Source organism: Prinia subflava, chromosome 12, assembly GCF_021018805.1.
Source record: "Prinia subflava isolate CZ2003 ecotype Zambia chromosome 12, Cam_Psub_1.2, whole genome shotgun sequence".
NCBI classification, from domain to species: domain Eukaryota; kingdom Metazoa; phylum Chordata; class Aves; order Passeriformes; family Cisticolidae; genus Prinia; species Prinia subflava.
This window is the reverse complement of record NC_086258.1, coordinates 1919466-1940777: the sequence shown is the minus strand read 5'-3', so window position 1 is coordinate 1940777 and position 21312 is coordinate 1919466. Positions and strand designations below refer to the sequence as shown.

The window sequence follows — 21312 nt, the reverse complement described above, 5'->3', positions numbered from 1 at the left end:
GCCCGCCCCGCCCCGGCCGCGCTGAGGGAGCGGGGCGGGCCCGAGGCGCGGGGCAGCGGCGGCGGCAGGGCCGAGAGCAGGGGCTGCCGGTGGGTCCCTGAGTGCCGAGGGAAGGGGCCACTTGTGCGGCCAGGCTGAGGGGAGGGAGCAGGTTGTACGGCTGGGCTGCGAGGGAAGGGGTGGCTGATGCACCCCTCGCTGATGTAGGGTCAGGCTATGAAGCAAGGGGAAGCTGGTGTATCCCTGACTACTACAAGGGAAAGGGCTATTTGTGGGGCTGGGCTGTGAAGGAAAGGGCAGCTCTAGGGGTTGGGCTGTGCTAGGAGGGAAGGGATTGCTTGTGGGGTCAAGCTGGGAGGGAAGGAGCAGATTGTGGGGCTGAGCTGTGAGGGAAGGAGAAGCTGATGGATCCCTGGCTGCTGTAAGGGAAGGAGCAGGTTGTGGGGTCAGGCTGTGAGGGAAGGAACCACTGGTGAAGTCGGGCTGTGAGGGAAAGCACTGGTTGTGGGGTCGGGCTCTTAGGGAAGGAACCGGTTGTGGGGTCAGGCTGGGAGGGAAGGAGCTGACTCCCCAGCATGGGGCCATCTTGCCTCCTGGTGATCCCTGCTCCCTCTAATCTCATTTCCTCCCTGTAATTCTCCAGGCACAGCTGTCACCTCTCCCTGCTCCTGTTTTTATAACCCCAGTCACTTTAAGTATCCAGTAAGAGGCAAATACAAGGGACCCAGCAGCCACCTGGGACTGGAGCTGAGGAGTCAGTGATGACCCCATGCTTCTCTGTGGAGCAGTGGGTGAAGGTCAGGATGTCCCAGGAAGCCAGGGATGACCAGCACACTTCATACATTTGCCATGTTCCCCCCTCCTCTCTGCCTGATTGAATAAAAACCATCTGTAAAACCCACACCAAAGGCAGCACTGGGAAAAGGCACCTCCCGGCCGCTGGCAAGCAGGCTGTGTACACAGGCAGAATGAATAAGTGTAAAAGGAGCTGTTTATCTGCAGAGCACACCCAGCCCGGACCTGGCTGGACAGACAGACGTCCTCCCACAGCCCCACAGCGACACCAGCCTGGGTATGTGGGGCTGTGGGACCCTCTGTGCTGCCTTGTGGTGGCTGTGGTGACCTGAAACCCCTCACAGGGCACCAAAGGAGTTCGTGTGCTCTGGGCTTACAGGGCTCCCGCTGGGAAACCTTTCCAGGCCCTCCCTCCTCCTGTGCTTAAGGGCTACCTCTTGTTTGCAGGCTGCGTGTAGTCACAGGCTACAGACGCTCAGCAGTCTTGTGCCAAGGCTCTCTGCAGCTCATCTCCTGCAGGGCGTACCCTGGGATCTGTCCGCACACCGCTCTCCTTGTGCTGCCCTTAGCTTTTGTTTTCCCAGGCTAGGCACGCCAATTTGCTCCAGCCTTTTTATTTTGTAAGATGAGCCTGCAGCCTCTTTCATCAGTCTCTGCAGCCCCTATTTAGCTCTGCCAGCAAAACCAAACAAATTAGGAGAAGAAGGGGGGCTGAAAACACCCTGAGCTACAGCAGATTTTACTGAACCCTCTTCCCCCATGGAAAGTGGCCAAAGGCTCATGGTTTGAGGAACAACTGGGGCCACCCCACCCCTGGGGCAGTACTGGCACCCTTGCCTCAGAGGGACACCACACATGTGACAACTGAGGGTGGAAAAACCCTTCACCAAACCCTAGCCCCTCGTGCCATGCTGCAGCCTCTCCTGACACGGAGATTTATGCACCTTGTTTGCAGAGAAGTTAATTCTAAGCACAGCAAAGTTGCTTGCCCAAGGTCACGACGTGAGTAAAAAGGATTCCTGCACCAGGAGCTGAACAAAGACACCCAGGCACAGCTACAGGACTGCAATGACTTGTGCTAAGATACACAGGGTCCCTTGTCACGTCATGGCCAGCAGCGATGCCACAGCACTGATCCATCCCCTGGATCACAGCCACACTGTGTAGAGCAGTCTGTAAAATGTAACTGGATGGATATAATTGGAGCACAGAGAAGAGAGGACTGTGGGGAGACCCCATTACAGACTTCCAATACCTTAAGGAGGCTTTAAAATAGAAAGAGAGGGACTTTTTATATGGGTAGATAGTGACAAGACAAGGGGCAGTGGTTTTAAACTAATGGAGAGCAGGGTTAAATTGGATGTTAGGAGGAAAAAATCTCTACTTAGAGGGTGGGAAGGCTCAGGCACAAGTTGCCCAGAGAAGCTGTGGCTTCCCCAGGATCCCTGGAAATGTCCAAGGCTGGGCTGGATGGGGTTGGAGCATCCTAGAATAGTGGAGGGTGTCCCTGCCCTTGGCAGGAGATGGGATTAGCTGATCTTTAAATTCCCAAACCAGTCTATGATTCTGTGATTCTATAGTCAATGTATTCAATGCCTTTAGTGCCAGAGCACCCATCACTCTGCCAGTGATACCAGATTCAGGAGGATTTTACTCATGGCAGTCAAAATATGTATTGACATTCCTGCCTCCCTGCTCACCTGCCCGTGCCCCAGAGTCATTCCTCTCATCTACTTGTGTGAAGAGTCACTGGAGTTAAAACTCAGCACAGTTAAAAAAAAAAAAAAAAAAAAAAAAAAAAAAAAAAAAGTAAGCTAACAATGTTTGTTAATCTGCCACAATTTGCTTTCTATATTTTTGACTATTGTTTTGCTTAAAAAAATGTTTTGAAGTGTTTTGTTGTCGAGGTGGGAACTCTCACTTCCTCTGCATTCTATATGTTCTCTCTTCCTCCTTTTCCCCTTATTAAAAGGGAAATTTAAAAAGAGAAGAAAAGCAAATGTCAAGACAAGCTTGAGAATTAAATTTTCCTTTCAGATGTCACCACATTCCCCTAACTTCAAGGAACATGAAATTTTCTGACAAAGAGCATAGTAGTTATTAAAAGGAAAAAAATTATCAATAAACCCCCCTCAGCAGCACCTGAGCCGTGCTTTGCCAGCAGCACAGAGGAGCTTCAAGCACGGGGCTGGGAGAGCAGCTGTGAGTGGTGTCACACGTGGGCAAACCGTGCCCACGGAGGGCTCAGCTGTGGCTGCCGGTGAGACACGCAAGACTCCATCATTAAGTCACAGACATTGCTTGTGACTTGAATTTGTTCCCCTCTTGTCTTTCCAGGAGTTTCCAGCTGTGCACGCTGACACGGAGGAGGCACAGCCCCACCTGACCGTGCCTCAGTTTCCCCTGCGCTGGGGCGGAGCGGAGCGAGGGAGCTGGGAGTGCTCCGGGAGAGGAGCCGCGGAAATGCCTGGGCACACGTGGGCCGTGACTGATGCCGGGTTCATGACGGGAGCGCGGCGGGGTGAGGCAGCAGCGCGTTACCCCTGGGGCAGAGTCTGCACCTCGCGAGGTCATTTCCACCTCCCCCACGCTCCGGGGTTCGTGGCTGCAGAGGAGAGGGGCGAGCCTGGCGGGTGCTGCCCGGCACCGTGGGGACACCTCTCCTGCTCTCTTTAACAAGATGAGTCTTCCCTCAGATTCTCTTGCTTTTGCGTTTCCAACCTCTCCCCTCTCCTGGGGTTGGCGAGGGCGTTACTTGAGTGAGACCACCACACTCCATAAGGGCAGGCACCGGAATGGCTGTGATGGAGGGGGAAGTAACGCGGCAGAGCTTTGTGGAAGTTGGCCTTTTAGGTTTCTCTTAACTTTCCCTTGAACTAAAATACCCAGATGTGAACTGCCATGGAAGGCTCCCTGTGCTACCTACACCACTGACAGCGTTCTATATTCCTGTGTACGTAAAAATCCATTACCCTGATATATTTATATCACACTTAGGTTTATTACCTTTCTAAATAATTTGCCTGCTTCACTCAGTGCCTCACCGCTTCTCAGCTGATTTGCTGGCGGGTAAACTACGTCATCTGATACCAACAGCAACAACAATTACTCATTTGTTTCAGGCTGACACCTTTCCCAGTTCGGGCAGAGGTGGTACCGTTCAGCCACACCTCCCTGCACACGCTCTCTCGGTCTCTCTCCTCGCAGGAGGCCACAGCCAAGGTTCCCCGTCCTCCTTCTGGGGTCCATCTGTGAGGCAGCTCCCAGGCAGCTTCCCCAAGGGTGGTATTGGACCTGTATGTCCCACCAATGGTGTACAAATCTCTGGGATCAACATGTGATAGAGCTATAAACAGCTTTGGGTTGGGAAGGACCTCAAAAACCATCTCATTCCTCCCCCTGCCATGTGCAAGGACACCTTCCTCCAGGCCCTGTTGCTCCAAGCCCTTTCCAACCTGGCCTTGGACACTTGCAGGCAGCCACAACTTCTCTGGGCAACACTGGCACAGCGTTCCAGGGCTCTGCAGCAGCTCCCCACTGCTCCTGGAACTCCACCTGCCTGTTGGTCTCACCAAGCCTCCCAGACACAAGGGCTACCAGGGCCCATCTCCTGGGAGGATGAGAGGAGAGCAGGCAGCGATCAGAAACCACCCACAGCGCAGAGCCAGGAGGCAGCACTGCTCAGGGGCTCTGCAGGCAGGCCAGGCAGAGCTTTGGGCTCCATCCCACACATGCTTCACTAGCCTGTACCCTGAGACTGTGCCCCAGGCCTCACTCAAAGAGCAAGAAAGAGATTGAAATGTGAGGGGCTCTAATAGCATAACAAATAACATTGGCTTACCCTCACAGCAAGTGCCTGATTATGGAGTGGCTTGGCTGAGACACCACCAGAGGGACTGTCCTTCTCCAGGCCAGAGAAACCCTGCCATGCCCCTGGCAGTTTACTTCCACTGCTCATCCCCTTTGTGCCAACATGCACACCTGCTCTTCAGACCAACTTTGGCAGCTTCAGCCCTTGCTTCTTGTTCTGCTGTTCTCTGATGTTAAAGGGTCCTTTGGCGCCACATCCCTTCTCCTTGTAACAGTGTTAACACATTGGAATAAAGACACTTCTCTATATCTGTGGTAAACAGAGCAATTTGAGCTCTTCAAGCCTCTCCCTGTAAAGCATTTTCTCCAAGCCCCATGTTATTGTGCTGGCTTGTGTCTGTGCAAGCCCACAGACTGGCATTTGTGTGTCGACTGAAACGTGTGTGCAGGAGCAGCCTCCCACACACAGACACGTGCACAGACAGGAGTCGATGCACTGGAGCTCACTTATGCCTACAGCTCACATCACTGGGGCCAGATGAGCACCCCTGGGTGACACACAGGGTGCTCCTTACCTGGTCTTCTCCCCCATCCATTAACCCTCATCCCTGGGATTCTTAAAGCAGCTCCTTCCAATCTTCCCCTCCAAGCCATGGAGAAAAATGAGGGCAGGAAGAGTCCCCAGCTGAGGGACAATGGGACAACTGAGGTCTTGTGGCCCAGCTGGCACCCATCCCCTTCACGTGGGTGCTGCACCTTTGAAGAGTTAATGCCCAGCCAGAACCTGGCAAGCCTCACTAGAAAATCCTTAGAGAGAGGCAAGGCATTAATTACTATTATTATAGTTCTAATTGCAGTGCCTGGATTTCTGCTCTCCCTTGCTGGAAGAGTTCCCGTTGCTCGGTGTGGGCCTGGGGAGAAGGATTGGATGGTGGGATGCTTGTCCTCCCTTCCCCATGGGGTTCAGCATCTGCAGGGATGGCAGTTTGTTTACACAACTTACAGGGCGTGGGAATAGGAAAATTCACTCACTCGACCTCAGTGATCCCAGTGGGGCCTTGCCTGAGAGAAAATTGAAATCACAGGCTGGACTCTCATACTCCAGCACCACTCAGGATTTTGCATTTCTCCCTCACTGCAAAATGACATTTCATAGACTCATGTAATAGCCTGAATTAAAAGGGACCCACAAGGACTATCAAAGTCCAGCTCCTGGCTCTACACAGGACCACACCAAGAATCACACCATGTTTAATGTTTATTGGGGCCAGGGAAAAGCAGCAGTTTCTTTTCCACACATAGGAGCAGGCTGAGGTCAAAGGGTCATGGGGTTTCCTCCAGGGAAACCCTGTGCTGTGGGAGCAGGGCAGCCCCATCCCCAGCTGTCTGCCATCCCAAGAGATGTCCTGGGAGGGCAGAGGGTCCAGCAGCATGAGATCACTGACACCACCTGAGGTGCAAGACATGTGGGTCCTGTATTTGACCTGGCTCTCATGCCTTCCTCCCCTTCAGTGCCCAGTTTTCTACTTCCCTTTTCTCCTGTAACAATAACTCAGCATGGCTGCCCAGGACAGTGATCCACTACAGCTCCAGCCAACAGCTCTTCCCACACTCCTGGTGTTTGATCCCATCTCCCTCTAGCAGGGAGATCACTTCTCCACCACAGACTCATAATCAGGGAAGTGACATCTCAATAGCCCCTCCCAGGAAAGGTCCACAACCACATCTCCTGCAGCACGTCCACCTAAATCCACTGAACTCTTCCCAGAAATGGCTGAGGAACACTCCCACACTGTTGGCTGTCGGGGAGACAGCCTGTGACAGAGAGCCAGTGACAACAATGGTGACAAGAGACCACCACTGCTGCCAGCCAGAGGATTGGATCTCTGTGTGGCTTAGCAGCCCCCTGCTAGGATTAATTTGCTCGAACAGCCCAGATGTCCTAATTCAAGCTGATAAAAAACTGTGGCATGGCCCCTGACCCACATGCCAGGGACAAAAGTCACCAAGAAATCTGTCAGAAATCCCTCAACTCTCCACACAATCCAGGAGGAGGTGTCTGGGGACAGGAGATGGTGCACCAAGGGTCACATCAGTGACACAGCTGGAGACTCCTGGGCTGCAGGGTCCCCACAAACACCCCTCCTCCTCTGCCACACCTGGCTGCCTATGACAGCTCATAGACAATCCCACTCCCTCTCTCGGCTCACATCTCCTCACCCCACTGCTGAAAAAAACATTTCATTTTCCTGCTCGTCACCAGCCACTCCATGTGTCCAGAGCAAAATACAGCAATCCCCAGCATGGAGAAACATGTCCCAGCAGCTGCTGCTGCAGGAATGCAGAGAGCAGCCCTCTTGGCACATCCTGGGGAAGGATGCCTGAGCCAAGCCATGGCTCGGTGCAGGAGCAGATGCACCCAGAGGAGCAAGGCTCAGGGTGACACTGACCCCCTGCACCTGCTGATGCGAGGGTCTCCAGTGGAGTGAACAGCCCAACCACCACCCTGTGACACAGCCAAGGGTCCCCTTCCAAACAAAACCATCCTTTCGTGTGTCAGGATACATGCAGAGCCCTTCCCATCACCAGGGTCTGGGTAAGGGACAGGATGACACCTCAGCAGTACTGACACAAGGACCAGAAAATCACCCGAGCCAGGCACGCAGGGGAAGGAGTTAATGCCTCAGCCCAAGCTGCTGCTGAGGCAGCGCTCTGGCTCTGCCCGGGGGCACCGTCAGCCACGGCACGTTTCTCTTTGTGAAGTAATGCGTTCCAAAGGAGTTTGCTGGCTGGCTGCACCAGAGGGGGATGCTGGGGGAAAAAGATGCGAGAGCAGAGGTGCTCCCCCTCACCACACTGTGCTGCTCTTATCCCTGCTCATCGGGGCTCTCTGGGGATTGTCCCTCTCTAGATATTTCCCTTTCCCAAGTCATTATTTGGGTTTCCATGAGCTAATACACCAGACTCAAAGGTCACCCAGAGCCGTCACGCGGCCGGTGAGTCACACCTGACAAACCTGCCCCGGCCAGAGCAGGAGGCAGCACTGGAACATCCTCACTGCCAGCACAGGAGCGATGCCTTCCCCATCCACACCCTGGCACAGTGCTGCTGACATCAGGTGAGTCCCTGCCCATGCCAGAACCCCCAGCCCGTGCATGGCCAGCTGGTGGGACACAAAGCAGCTGAGGGGAGGCCTACGATGTGTTTGAGGAGGACTCTACAATGTGTTCTCACCCAGTGACCAGGCAGCAATGACACCCATGCAGTCACTTGCTTTGCAGCCCTTGTACTGGGCCAACTGCAAAAATCAAACCCACTGTTTCCAGAGGATGGAGCAGCTCGTGACAGGTTCCAGCAGCAGCTTCTGGGACACTGCTCCTGCCAGCAGCCCCCAGCTCTCTGCATGGAGGAAAACTGCTTATCACACTTTTACCAGTCCATTGGGAGTGCAGGGTGGTGGTAACTGAAATACAGGTGATTTTGGTGTGGCCCAGGGCTGGACCTGGGGGCAAACCACCCTGGGGAGGCAGCCAGTACCTGTCACCTTGGGGACAGAGATGGAAAGAGCCATCAGAGTATCCTCAGTACTCTGCCAGCCTCCACACCCCTCACACGGGTGGGAGCAGGGCAAGATGAGCTTCTACAGCCCCTGCCCATTCCCCCCACATTGTCTCTCAGGGGAAAGCTGCCAAGGTACTACCACCTAGTTTTTCCTCTGGGACAATGGGAGATGAAGTCAGCATGCCACCCCAGGGACCTGTCCTGACACAAAATCCCAAAGGACCTGAGTCAAGCAGAACATCAGGGGCAACAGTGAGAGCCTCCAGCACCCAGGGGAGGTATGAGGGTACAGCCTGGCAGAAGGAGGCAGAGAAACATCCAGTGGGTGCAGCTAGGAGGGCAGAGCCTTGGAGACCATACAGACATCCGAGAGGTTCATGAATTAAACTGAAAGCCAGGAGCAGGTCAGCTTGTTCTAACAGCAGGAGTCAGAAAGCAAAGGAGCACAGAGCAGCAGTGAGGGATGTATAAGACCTAAACAGCTTTTCCCTTCCCCAGATTTTGTGGCAGTGAGAAAACACATGCTGAGCACTGAAGAGCTGGTTAATAAACTTTGGGACCTCGGTCTGAGGACAAGGAGGGGAAAGAACTTGGCATGCCTGAATTAATCCAGCAAAGATAGCTGTTAACAGCATGTTTCAGCTCCCTGAGAACATGTGGGTGAGGTGAAAACATCCCAGGCATGGTGTGGGTCCATCTCCATGGAGCTCACTGCAGGACAAGACAATCACCACAGCTACATCTCCCCAGACTGATTTTATCCCTCAGGGCTGGAGTTTCCTTATAAATCAGCTGCTGCCAAATCTGTCAAACTTTTACTTTTCCTGAACTACAATATCACAGTTACATTTCCCCACCCACCCTTTATTCTGGGAGCTGAAGACAGTTTAGAATTAAACAAGGTCTTTTCCTAGCAGCTGTTCCCAACAGCACCCACCACCTTTGCACACTCCTGCCATAGGCAAATATTACAATGCCAGCCCTATTATAGCTATTTTTACAGAGTCCTTCTAAAACCAGCCTTGCAGTGACATTTCAGCCACTGAAAACACCTGCCCTGATGGGAGTCAAGGCCAACAAATGCATTCAATTTGTGTTATTACAGTTACCAGGCTAGAGCAGCACCAGGAGAAATAGCTTCATCTATAAATACCGGGAGAAAGAGCTTCATTTGGGTTTGGATCATCTCTCCACTAGACACCTGCCTGGCTGCAACTACAGCCCAGCCTTTCCCTCCTTCTCTTGGGCAGCTCTGCTGATATAATTTCGCTGCTGGTCTCCCTTGCTGCAACCCAAGCACCTGCAGAAGCTGCAAAGAGCTTAAAAGAAAAAGAGAAAGGAATTATGGCGATTGCATCTCATCATTCTCTGCACATCCCATCACTGGCATTGCACCTCAACAGCTGCAGGAAGTAAGGATTGAGGAAGAAATTGAGTTGCCCACACCCAGCACTTGAGGGCATTTGTACAACCCCCTCTCCCACCCATCAGGGCACATCAAGGGCCAGGGGCCCCCAGACGTCCAGGAAGCCAGAAGAGACCCCCCAGCTACAGGGCAGAGTCTCAGCAGCAAAGGCCTGTCCCTCTGTTCCCAAGAAACCCATCCAGGGAGGGTAGAAGTGTTCATCCAGGAGTCCAGATCATCAGGAATGTTCCCTACAATAAGGCAGGTCTGAAACCAAGCCAGAAGAGTCAAGCTGCACATCAGGATGAGGTTTGGTGAGGGCAGTCAGGGTGAGACACAGCCTGGGGATTTTCTGGCAGCTCTGCAGTCCGTGGGTTAAGGTCTGGGTGACCAACACAGGAGACCCACACCCCTCAGTAAAAGTAGAACAAGGAGTGATGGCCCTGGCAGAGCTTAAATAAACATCTCAGGGCCCCTGGGCTGGGGTCCAGGTGAGGCTGGTCACAGCCTCTGATGCCTGTTGGTGGCCTGACACCCCATGCAGTCTCAGCCTGGTGGGTGCTTGTGTTGGCTCTCCTGGCCCTGTTCCCCCATCAGGAGGCCTGAGGGCTCAGGGGGTGCTGGGGTCAGCAGAGGGAGCTGCTGCAGTCATTAAAGACTCCCTTGATGGGGCTGCTCCAGGCACACCCGGGACAGCTGTGCTCTTTGCAGAACCTTCTCAAGCCAAGGACCAAGGGCTGCTGTGACCTCACAGTGGGACTGAGACTGCAGGGACAGGGGCTGCTCTGCTCTGCACTGTCACAGCCTCTGCTGCCTTCTCTCCCAGGAGCAGGAGGACAGGCCTGGTGGCTCCTCTTACACCCAGGTACCAGCCCCCACTTAACCCAGACTGCTGACTCTGAGGCCATTTGTGCCATACAAGCATCCCCCAGACAGTGAGCGCTGCCCCAGGGCACTGCAGTGCTCAGGATTGCTCAGCTTTGCACCACCTAGATTTATTTTTTACAGCAGCAGCAGCAGCAGCCAGGCTCTGCCATGGTAACAGGCTTTCCTGGAAAGTCTGATTGCTGCATCTTCCCAGCAGTGAGGGTGCAGCAGGTCTCAGGCAGCCTGACCCCTTCCCCAGAGCCCCTGGGACCGAGCGCCAGCTCGGATGTGGAGGGGGATTCAGCAGCAGCAATACATGAGAAGCCATTGTGCATTGCCAGGTCACTGCTGCATCTCAGCAAGACACTGCTGGCACCCAGGGTGTCCCCAAGGACTCCCCAGACAGCCCACCTGGAGCTCATGGGGCTCTTTCATTGTTGGGGACAAAATCAAGCACCAGCCTGGGGGGCCAGGAGAGCCACATGGGGCTAGTGGGGTCTGGAGCCAAGGACCCCCCAGCCAAACCTCTCCCTGACTCTCTCTCCATGGTGTTTGTCCCCCTCCACTCACCTTTCAACAGCAACAAATTGCTGGTAATGAGCCGTGTCTCTTGTGAGCTGAGAGCCTTCGAGATCAAAGATGCTCTTACACAAAACCAAAATATCATCAGTGGCCTTTAAAGGCCAGACCAAGCTTCTGAGGGAAAAAAATTCAATTTTCTGTAGATCTAATTTGAAACCATTTTAATGCTCATTAAGATAGAGGGACCCAAGCAGATTGTGTGGGCTGGAAGACAGGGAGAGAAAAAAAGGAATTATTATTGACATTTTAGTTTAGGTCTTTATTCTATCCAGAGCTTTCCACTTCTGGGCAGCAGCTTTGAGTAATGCTATTGTTAGCACTGGACCTGTAATTCCAATGCCCTTTTCATAAATGGCTTGGGGAAAAAAAATTCCTGAAGGCTTTGACAAAATTCAAAGTAATGAAATTTATGAAATTTATAGTGGTAAAAAGAGACATGGAGTGGCCACGGTGTTCATCCACCCTGGGCAGCCTCTCTGCAGCACCCTCCTGGAGTGCTTGGTGAAGGAAGGGACCTCAGGGGTTGCCTGGATGAGGATATGAGGATGTGTCCCAGCTTGGTCACCCACTGGAGCCACATCTCGGAGTCTCTTATCCATCTGCTGGGTCACAGCCCTGGGAATTACCCTTCCTGAGGGGTAACAGGTCCCTCAGCAGCAGCCAGCTCACTTCCTCCAGCCCAGGGCTGGGATGGGGAATGGAAACAGCCCCATGGGGCTTTTATTTGCCACTATCTGTGAGTGTTTGTGTGGAAATAGAAGATTTGTATCTGCACCGTGGGTGAGGGTGGTCCTAGGGGCAGAGGGGCATGGTGAGAGCCTAAACCAAAGGAACTTGATGTTTTGGTTTGCTGTGGTGCTTTTCTCCCTAAAAGTGCTGCTGACAGTTCTGGTTGATGGAGGAAAAGGTTCTGTTGCTACCTCCTCCCATCTAACTAACTTGAATTTTGCTTTACAGCAGCATGTAATGATTTGGAGTGTGTTAAGCAGATTTATTTTCTTTCACCTCCCAGTACTCCATTGTACTTCTATAAGGGTGCAAGAAATCAAATCTGGGATCAGACTGTCTGTTAGTTACGGTCACTTCTCTTGGCATTATGGCAGCTGCTGGATTTCTGGTTATCAAATATCTTTATTAGAGTGAATATATCTGAGGCAGAAATCCATGTTTTATATCGCGCCTTCTACAGCCCCTGAAAGGAGGGTGGAGCCACGCAGGGGTCGGTCTCTTCTCCCAGGTAACAGGGATGGCAAGAAAACAGCCTCAAGTCTCGCCAGGGGAGGTTTAGCTCGGATATTAGGGAACATTCCCTCACTTAAAGGATTGCCCAGGACAGCGGTGGAGTCAGCGTCCCTGGAGGGTTTAAAAGCCGTGTGGATGTGGGGACAAGGGGGGCTGGGTCCTGTGTTGGTGCTGGCCCTGGCAGCGCTGCGGGCCGGCGGCGCTCCGTGATCCAGGCGGATTCTCCAGCACAAACCGAGCGCCGCTCCCTGCGATCCCCGTCCGCGCCTGCAGAGGGCACCAGCCCCCCGAGTGTCCCTGTCACCCCCGGCGGGGACACCGCCGGGACACCGGGAGAGACCGGGAATGCTCTGGGTGACACCGCCGGGACACCGGGAGAGACCGGGAAAGCTCTGGGTGACACCGCAGGGACACCGGGAGAGACCGGGAATGCTCTGGGTGACACCACCGGGACACCCGGGATGCTCCCGGGGAATGCTCTGGGTGACACCGCCGGGACAGACCGGGAATGCTCTGGGTGACACCGCGGGGACACGCGGGAGAGACCCGGGAATGCTCTGGGTGACACTGACCCATCTGCCCAGGACACGTTTTCAGGAGAACCATGGATAACAGTGACCCAGCCTCAGCAGCCCCATTCCAGGCTGGATCCCATCCAGTCCCATCCAGCCCAGCACGGAGCACCGGGTGGTGCTGGCTGCATCTTCTCCCAGCACTGTCCAACCCCTGGATGGTGATGGGGACACCGCAACCCCTGCCTCAAGCCTCAAGCTTCAGCCTGACAGCTGGCTCCACCTCCAGCAGTGGCAAACACAGCAAAACTATTGGAAAAGCTCTTGTGGGAATGTGCTGCTGTCCTTGTTTCCCCTGCACTGCAGGCCCTGTGGTTGGGAATCACTTCTGATTTAGGAAAAAACCAAAACCCTGACATGTGTTTTCTGGCCCAGTTTGGCCTCAAAAAGTACCATTGAGAAGATCTGTGTTTTGGCAGAGGATAGCATGAATGTCTCCAAGCACACAGTGGCTCCTGGCACATGGGGACAGGACTGATCCCAGCTCAGAGAAAAGCCCCAGAAGTGGCTTTGGGAGAGGTCTTGGATCGCCCCTGGAGCCTCACTGTTCCACCTGGAGAGGATGGTGCTTGGTTGCAGGGGAACCAGAGGGTGAGACCCAGAGAAAGAAAATGTTTGGCTGTCCCACGGTGCTGTGTCCAGCTGCAGATGTTTTCATGTTGGGAATGTGAACTCACATGATTCCCAAATTTGACTGTACAGCACAGCGTGATGAAAGCTGGAGTACTTCAGCCACTGGTACAGCCAGGGAAGCAAACAGGACTCTCCCCACTCCAGATTTAGCTCTTTATTGATTTTCCAGCTGCATCCATCAGTCATTGTCCCAGTGCTCAAATTACCCATTAGAGATATCATAGAATTGAGAGGAAAACAAGACAGTCTTGTGGTTTTGATGAAAAATGCTAAACATCCCAAACAGCAACTTCTGGAAGGAAAATCTTTCCATTTTAGGGTGGGGACTGGGTTACATTTTTATTCTTGAACAGCTCAGAGGCTCTGAGGGCTCCTGGCCGCTTGAGGTCTGGGGTTTGACCAATCTCCCATGGTCCTTAGTCCCTGTGGCAGTGGCAGCACAGGAGAGACGCAGAGGCCTCCCTCCAGTCCAGCTTGTCACCTGTGTCAGACGCAAGGATAAACATAAAAGCAGTTTCAAAACCCACATGACTGCACTGGAGTGGACACAATGGCCTCTGTCCACACTGCTGCTTCCTCTTCCTACAGTGAATCCCTGTTGGTGACTGCAGCTGGGTCACATCCTGTGGGTCAGTCCTGCCTGAGATGTCCCTGGGAGTAGAGCGATGTTCCCTGTGCTTGTATCCATCACCCCACAGCTGCATGGTGGAGGAACAACACCCAAGGGTCTGGGACTGGAGGTGCTGGTAACATCCCATCTACATGGAAATGCCCTTCCTCAGGGTTTTACTACGCGAATTGACAGGGTGTGGGTAAATGGCTTCAAACTGAAGGAGAGTAGGTTTAGACTGGATATTAGAAAGAAATCCTTTCCTGGGAGGGTGGGCAGGCCCTGGCACAGGGTGCCCAAAGAAGCTGTGGCTGCCCCTGGATCCCTGGCAGTGCCCAAGGCCACGCTGGATGGGACTTGGAGCACCCTGGGACAGTGGAAGGTGTCCCTGCCCAGGGCAGGGGGTGGAGCTGGATGGGCTTTTAGGTCCCTTCCAACCCAAACCCTTCTGTGATTCTATAAATAAATCTATGACCTCCACCTTGTGAAGAGACTCCAACGCAAGGAGCTGCACCGTGACCCTGTGGCTCACCAAGGCAGCAGGAGGGATGTCCCCAGGGTCCCCTCCTGCACCCAAAGGTGTCCCCAGAGGGGCGGGCTGTGTGGCTGTGCCCGGGCCGGGCTGGCTGTGCTGACTCAGCAGCACACACCCTGTGTAAACGCCCGCCAGCTGCTGCCCCGGCCGCTGTTTGCTCAGCCCGCGCTGCTCTGTTTGCCTTTGGGATCACGATGGAAGGAGATGGCCTTTGGTCCAGAAAATGAGACAAGGCAGCTCCAGACACCTGCCTCAAGGATCCTCCAGCATCTCTGCTCCTCCAGCTCCTGCCCAGGCTGCTCAGTAGCTGCAACTCACCAGCACCACCCAAATTAAAACCTCCACAGAGCTCTAGAAGTTACAGAAAAATGCACTCACCACAGCATAACCCAGCTGCCACGCAGCCAGGAAAATTATTTATTATCATTTCCTTGCGACAGAGATATGGAAAAAAAAGCACCCACCCTCCACAGGTGCAAACAGCAGCAGCTGCAGCATCCACGCTGGGATCTATGTACATCACAGTGTGAAGTCCATCGGGGGAAAAATATTTCAATCCAAGTTTTTTTTTTTAAAAAAACCTCATGACCTAAAACCAGGAACCAGAAAAAAACAAAGTGGTTGAGAAAATAGGTTGGGCCCCTCCCTCTCACTATAAAATAGAAATTTCTAAGGCGACGTTTCACAAGACCAGAAGCGAGGCTCCTAAAGAGTCTGAGCTTGCAGCTGAAGACACCGCACAGGCACGAATCCCACGTGAGAAGCTACTGCAGGCACGAGAACCTCCACCCACCCTGCAGCCTCAGCGCCCAGCGTAGTCCTTGGTCTCCACCCCGGTCTCGTTGAGCACCGTTGTCCTCATGATGGCCTCGGTGACCGCATAGGGGTCGCAGTTGGCCGCCGGCCGCCGGTCCTCAAAGTATCCGTAGCCATCCTGGCCCACCTGGCGCGGGATGCGGATGCTGGCGCCGCGGTTGGCCACGCCAGCCGAGAACTCGAAGATGTTGGAGGTCTCGTGGTGGCCGGTGAGGCGCCGGGAGTTGTCCCTGCCGCCCCGCGGGTCGTACACGCAGATGTGGTAATCGTGCCGCTTGCTCAGCTTCTCGATGGCAGCTTCGATGTGCCTGTGGGAGGGGAGAGGGGCTTCAGGAGGGCCATTTGGGGGGTGTCGCCCCCTCCCCTCCTGTGCGTGGACAAGGACAGCCCAGGGGACACCCCCATATGATCAGCTACTCTTCAAATAACAAGCTGGGACAGCCCAAACCCTGCCTGGTGCAGGCATGCAGGTAGGGAGACACTTCCATGTGGCCCAGGACACCCCCAGCCCCCCAGGTACATCCCAGAGACCCCCCAGGACTCCCTTGAGTCCTGAGACTCCCCTTGAGACCCCCAGGACTCACTTGAGACCCCCCTCTCTCCGCATCTCCTCGGTGCTGTAGTTGGTGTGACACCCGGCGCCGTTCCAGTTGCCGGTCATCGGTTTGGGGTCCAGAGTGGCCACGACCCCAAAGTCCTCACAGACACGGTGGAGGATGAACCGAGCCATCCAGAGGTGATCCCCCATCTCAATGCCTTCACATGGGCCCACCTGAAATTCCCACTGGAAGGGGCGAGCAGATGCACAGGTGAGGATGGGCAGGCGGGTGCCTCCCCAGACACCACATCCCTGCCACTCCCACCTGGGCTGTGGCTGAATGTTACCCTTGGGAATCAGCAGCAAGGATGGGGAGCATTGAGTCAAGCAGCAGGACAACTTTAGCATCAAAAAAATGGGAATAAACTGCTCATCACTATGCAGAGCAAATCAGAGGGCTTTTTAATCAAAACAGAGGTAAATAAGCACCACGTGTGACTGAGGCTGGAGCTGCTGTGAGTAGGACCCCAGCCCACACTGCAAACAGGGCAGAGGATTAACAAGGAGCCTGCCAGTCCTTCCCAGGGCTGCTCCCTGCCCGGCTGGAGCCAGGGTTGCACCACCCACGGTGACTAAGCACAGGGTGACGTCTTTATGGCTGCTGGCATGGAAGAGCCTGAGCCCAGGATGCAGAGGGCAGCCAAGAAGGACCCTTAGGAATTTGGGGCAAACAGCGGGGTCGGTAAAAGTCCTGCCTTGGCTCCACTGCTGATAAGCCCCCGCTTATCACCGCCACATCAGCAGCAGCAGTCAGCAACCCGCAGTCGGTCAGTCTGGCCACCTGCCTAATGCAATCAGGGGCTCCCTGCTGCTCGCTCCTAGATAAACCCAAATCCTCCCAACTGCTCCCCACGGCCATGTCCCACCCCAGCTTCCCTGTTCCCAGTTCAGAACAGGGCTCAGACCCCGTCACTCCACACGGTGTTCCCGCAGCCTGTCCCAGCTCCTGCTGTCCTCTGCATCCCTGCTCCCGAGGGGGAGCTCCCGGCTCTGCTCTGGCTGCCAGAGCTCAGGCTGAGCTGTGCAAGGAGCTCAGGGGGAGTTAGGAGAAAACCAAATGCACATTTCCATTCTAGCAGTGCAGCTGCTCCCACCTAAGCAAAACCCATGTGAGGAGTCACTGGATTCCATGTTCTAGAGGAGCCGGGAGTGGCTGGGTTATCCCAGCCTCACGATAGCTCACATCCATCTCTGGGAATGGGCTGCCTGGGCCCAGCCACACGTACCTGGGAGGGCATCACCTCTGCATTGGTGCCACAGATCTTCACCCCCGCATAGAGACAAGCCTTGTAGTGGGACTCCACGATATCACGCCCGTACACCTTATCTGCTCCAACCCCGCAGTAATAGGGACCTGGAAAGAACAAGGAGTCACCACCCAAGGAAAATTCCAGGGAGCAACAAAAGCATTGTAGCATAACCCCACACTCCCAGGTACCTGCTGCCATGGGCAGAGGATTTATGGGAACTAAAATGATGTTTCTCTCCACAGGACATCAAGCCACCGACCCCAGCTCCAGGACTAGCAGTGTGAGCAGTTCATCTGTGCAACCTCAGCCTTATCTGGGCAGTTAAATAATACTTTTAACACATCAATTGGGAGGTGGCCTCAAGATAAGGAAAGTTTGGTCTGCCCCAGGGTACCTCCCTCACCCTCTGAGCACATCAAGCATCCGAGATTGTTCTGACAACTCCTGGCATTGTTCAGGGCTGGAAAATCCAATCTCTGGGGTTTGATATCTTCCTCATTCTAGCAGGTCAGGCAAAGATCTTCTCCCCGCCTGGGGGAAGGGAGATGTTGCAAGTAGCTGGTCCACACAAAAATCAGGTTGGGAAACCTCTGGCTCTCTCCCAGGAGGCAGCTGAGGAGCTGGCTGGGTGCTGCAGGAGGGCACAACACGCCATGCCAAGCCCTTTCCCCAACAGCCAAGGGGAGGAGGTTTTTCCAGCCCAGTTCTCCAGCCCTTGTCAAACAAGTCGTGCAGCTGAGCTGTTTGTGCAAGCAGGGTCCGGCGGGAGCGGCTCACGTGAGCCACGGGGCACCAGGTGCTCTCGGCAAACAGCCCCTGCCTGGGGTCATCCCTGACAGCAAAGCTGCACCGAGGCTGGGATGGGCTAGCTGCCACCACCCAGCACCCCACAAGCAGCAGGGTGGGAGCTGAGGGGAAATTTGGGGCTGGGAGGGAGGACCTCTTACCCTGCGGGCCGGGGAAGCCGTTGTCGGGCCAGCCGTAGGGGTGGCCGTTGATGCCCAGCAGCGTGTACTCCTGCTCCATCCCGAACCACGGGTGGCTGTCCTTCACCAGGTCCATGACTTTCTTGCACGTGTGTCTCAGATTGGTCTCTGGGAGCAGAGAGGGCCAGGTTAGAGCCTGTGAGCCAGCACCCACCACGCTCTGTTTCATTCCCCTCCGAGGCTCCACCACTGCCAAGTGCTTCCCACAGAAGCCTTAAGGAAACCATGAGTGAATCCCCCTTCCTGCTCACCAAATTCCTCCTCACAGTTACTCCATCACCAGAACATCAGGCCACAGGTCAAGAGGGTTTAATTACCCTGTTCCCCAAACCACTGCTGATGGTCCATGAACATCCTCCTCCTCTTACTCACTGAGAGACCAGGAGCCTTACCCCAGCCCCTCCTACAGGCATTCAGCAGGCCTGGGAACAGGAACTTCCATCACTCCTTCACCCCCATCCTCTTTCTACCAGCCTCATCTTAATTATCCATATCTTTCTGCAGCTCCATGGTTCTGGTCAGGCTGGCTGACCCTGCTTTGGCCTTTTGAGGTGCTCAAGGCAACTGGGGCTTTGCCAGGAAAACACAGATAGCAGAGAACTGTCCAGACATGGGACAACATGCCAGGCAAGGGGAATGAGAGTTTGAACCACGACTTCAATGAAAAAGGCTGAAAACCTGTGACAGGGACAGGCAGGCTTCAGGCTCCATATTCTGCCTTAATTTGCGATAGAACCCCAGAGCAGCTACAGCGGAGCATGGGGCTGGAGGGAAGCAGTGGCAGATGGGGAGCAAGGGGAAGACAATTTCTTCCCCTGAGCCCACACAGCCCTTAAGGTCCATGGAAACCGCCTCGGGAAGGGCTGGAGGGTGCACCCTTCTCACCATCAGGGCTCTGGGCTAAGCCCTTTGCCCTGGCAGCCCCAGGGTCAGGGGCTCTCCTCACAAACTCCTCCAGTGGAGGAGCTGCCGGGCAGGAATCTCAACTGAGACACTTCCCCCACCCGTGTCTGGAGGCTGCTGGAGGAGGAATCAGCCCCGTCTTTCACCATCCCTGGCCGCAGCCCCGGCTCTCCCGGCAGAGCTGCATCACCCGCAGATGCCCTCTCCCTCCCCCTCACACTCAGCGGGGCACAGCCCTGCTTGAGGCACAAATATCCGGTTATTTGCCGGCAAATAACCCCTCCGGGAGCCCCTCAGCGCGTCCCTGCAAACAGGCTCCTTTTCCTGTGTCTGGGGCTTTATCAGAGGGACAAGACGGACTGCAGGCTCCTGTGACTGCAGACCGGTGATAAGAGCGGCAGCCGCGCGTTCTGGAGCTGTTTGCAGAAGGGACCCTGAGCGCCGTCTCAGCATCTTCTCCTTCCTTTTCTGCAGCCTCCCACCAGCGAGAAGAGCGACCACAACCCCGGCGCGGTAAAACCCCCGCACTTGCAGCTCCTGCTCCCCGCCAGGGCTGGGCAAGCTCGGGCTCCAGAGCCGGGAGGCGCCTTTGGCAAGTGCCGTCAGCGAACTCCACATCTCACTGCCCTTCTGCTCGCCCAGTGCCACCAAAACAGGTTCCTGCAAACAACCACCGCCACCAGCGCTTGGATTTCGGAGCCTCGGGCCAAATGCTCGGCGTTCAGCTGTGCCCCAGGGCCAGGGTCTGGAGCAAGCAGCCGCCGGCGGAGGTGACACCGCAAATATTAAGGGGGTGTTCCTCGGGAGCTGGGGGAGCTCACCTGCGGGTTTCCTGTTGTACTTCAGCACTTCGCAGAGCACCAGCTTGTTGGGGTCCAGGCAGAAAGGGTCCCTGAACATGGACACCGGCACCAGGAACATGTCACTGTTGGAGCCCTCTGCCTGTGCCGTGCTGGAGCCATCGAAATTCCACTCCGGGACATCTGCGAGGCAGGAGGGGTACGGAGGCGGGAGTGAGGTTGGGAAAAGGTCCACATACGGATTGTGCCAAGTGCTGGTGGCTCAGCTCCAGGATGGAGCACCAAAAGGGTGCTGAGTTCCACGGGATGTCAGCCACAAAGGTTTTCTTGCACATCCCCGGAGCCCATGGACGCCTCCCTGAGCATCAGTGTGTTCACCCCCCCAGCACAGGCAGGATCAGTCCCAGCCACTCAACCTCCCGCTGCCAAACCCTATCCAGATGCCCTATCCAGATGCCGACACGTCTCCGTGCCTGTTTGCCCGGTGGAAAGGGGCGAGGAACTCATCCTCCCCTTCCCACTCAGCACCAACAGCAGAGATTAGCGGATTAAGCAAACCGCAGGGTTGGATATTTATCCTGCTGCTTGGTGTAACTCCACCAGGCAGCTGCAACAGGTATCACTAGTGCCACGCAACCAGGGAGAGCCCGTCCCAGCTCCCACTGCCCCAAGCACCCCAGAGCTTCTCCCAGACGATGCTCAGGGCCCTCCACCACACCACCCATCACCCGGAGGGACAAGGAGCCGCGTTACCTTCGATGCTCTTGGGCTCCTTATCGAGGGTCCTGCTCTTGCAGCGCACGCCCTCGCCGCTGCCGTCGATCCAGACGTAGGTGACCTGAACCCTCCCATCCTGGGGCAGCCTCATGTACTGCTCCCGCACCAGCTTGTTCAGCCTGGAGCTGTGCGACACCGACATGGCGACGGCCCTGCGGAGGCGAACAGGTGAGTGCCACATCACGCCCGGCCCCTCTCCCCACGGGTGTTTTACAAACCAACCTCCCGGCCCAGGACAAGCCACCCCAGCTGCCTCCTCCCGCGGGACTCGAACCCGCGGCCCCGCGCTCACCGGCCCCGGCGCTGCCCGCGCCCGCTCCGCCCGCGCTTTAAAGGCGCCCGCGCTCGGGGGCGGTGCGGAGGCGGCTCCGCCCCGGGCCGGCCCCCACCGCCGAGACAGTATGGTTTTCTTTCCTTATTAAAATATTACTTATTAAAAACGACAGCCATCGCACGGCTAAAGCATAGCTTTGTTTAAAAAGTAGAGAGTTATTGGCTAAATAACTTATTGTTTATTAAAAAAAAACCACCAAAAAACAGTTATTGCTCATTGAGAATTATGTTTACCCC

At 55.1% G+C, this 21312-nt stretch overlaps 1 protein-coding gene across 2 annotated transcripts; it reads right to left on the bottom strand.

Moving 5' to 3' along the window:
- Nucleotides 1-14993: 14993 nt before the first annotated feature.
- LOC134556912 (glutamine synthetase) lies at nt 14994-21077 on the bottom strand. Of its 2 annotated transcripts, XM_063409369.1 has the most exons (7): nt 20965-21077; nt 20719-20894; nt 19987-20148; nt 18224-18370; nt 17253-17380; nt 16013-16212; nt 14994-15736 (listed from the first exon to the last, which is right to left on the bottom strand). In XM_063409369.1, the coding sequence occupies exons 2-7, from the start codon at nt 20882-20884 to the stop codon at nt 15415-15417; spliced, it is 1125 nt and encodes a 374-aa protein (XP_063265439.1). In that variant the 5' UTR covers nt 20885-20894; nt 20965-21077; the 3' UTR covers nt 14994-15414. The 2 variants fall into 2 exon arrangements, with proteins under 2 accessions (XP_063265439.1, XP_063265438.1); XM_063409368.1 differs by lacking the exon at nt 20965-21077 and having other exon boundaries at nt 20719-20923.
- Between the last annotated feature and the right edge of the window lie 235 nt (nt 21078-21312).

Excerpts from the sequence above, each read along its gene's own strand:
- LOC134556912 (XM_063409368.1), bottom strand. The coding sequence starts at position 20,923 with ATGTGGCACTCACCTGTTCGCCTCCGCAGGGCCGTCGCCATGTCGGTG. Across the intron at positions 20,149-20,718 it reads GGAGCCCAAGAGCATCGAAG|ATGTCCCGGAGTGGAATTTC; the intron begins GTAACGCGGCTC and ends CCTGCCTCGCAG. Across the intron at positions 15,737-16,012 it reads CGGAGAGAGGGGGGTCTCAA|GCACATCGAAGCTGCCATCG; the intron begins GTGAGTCCTGGG and ends CCCCTCCCACAG.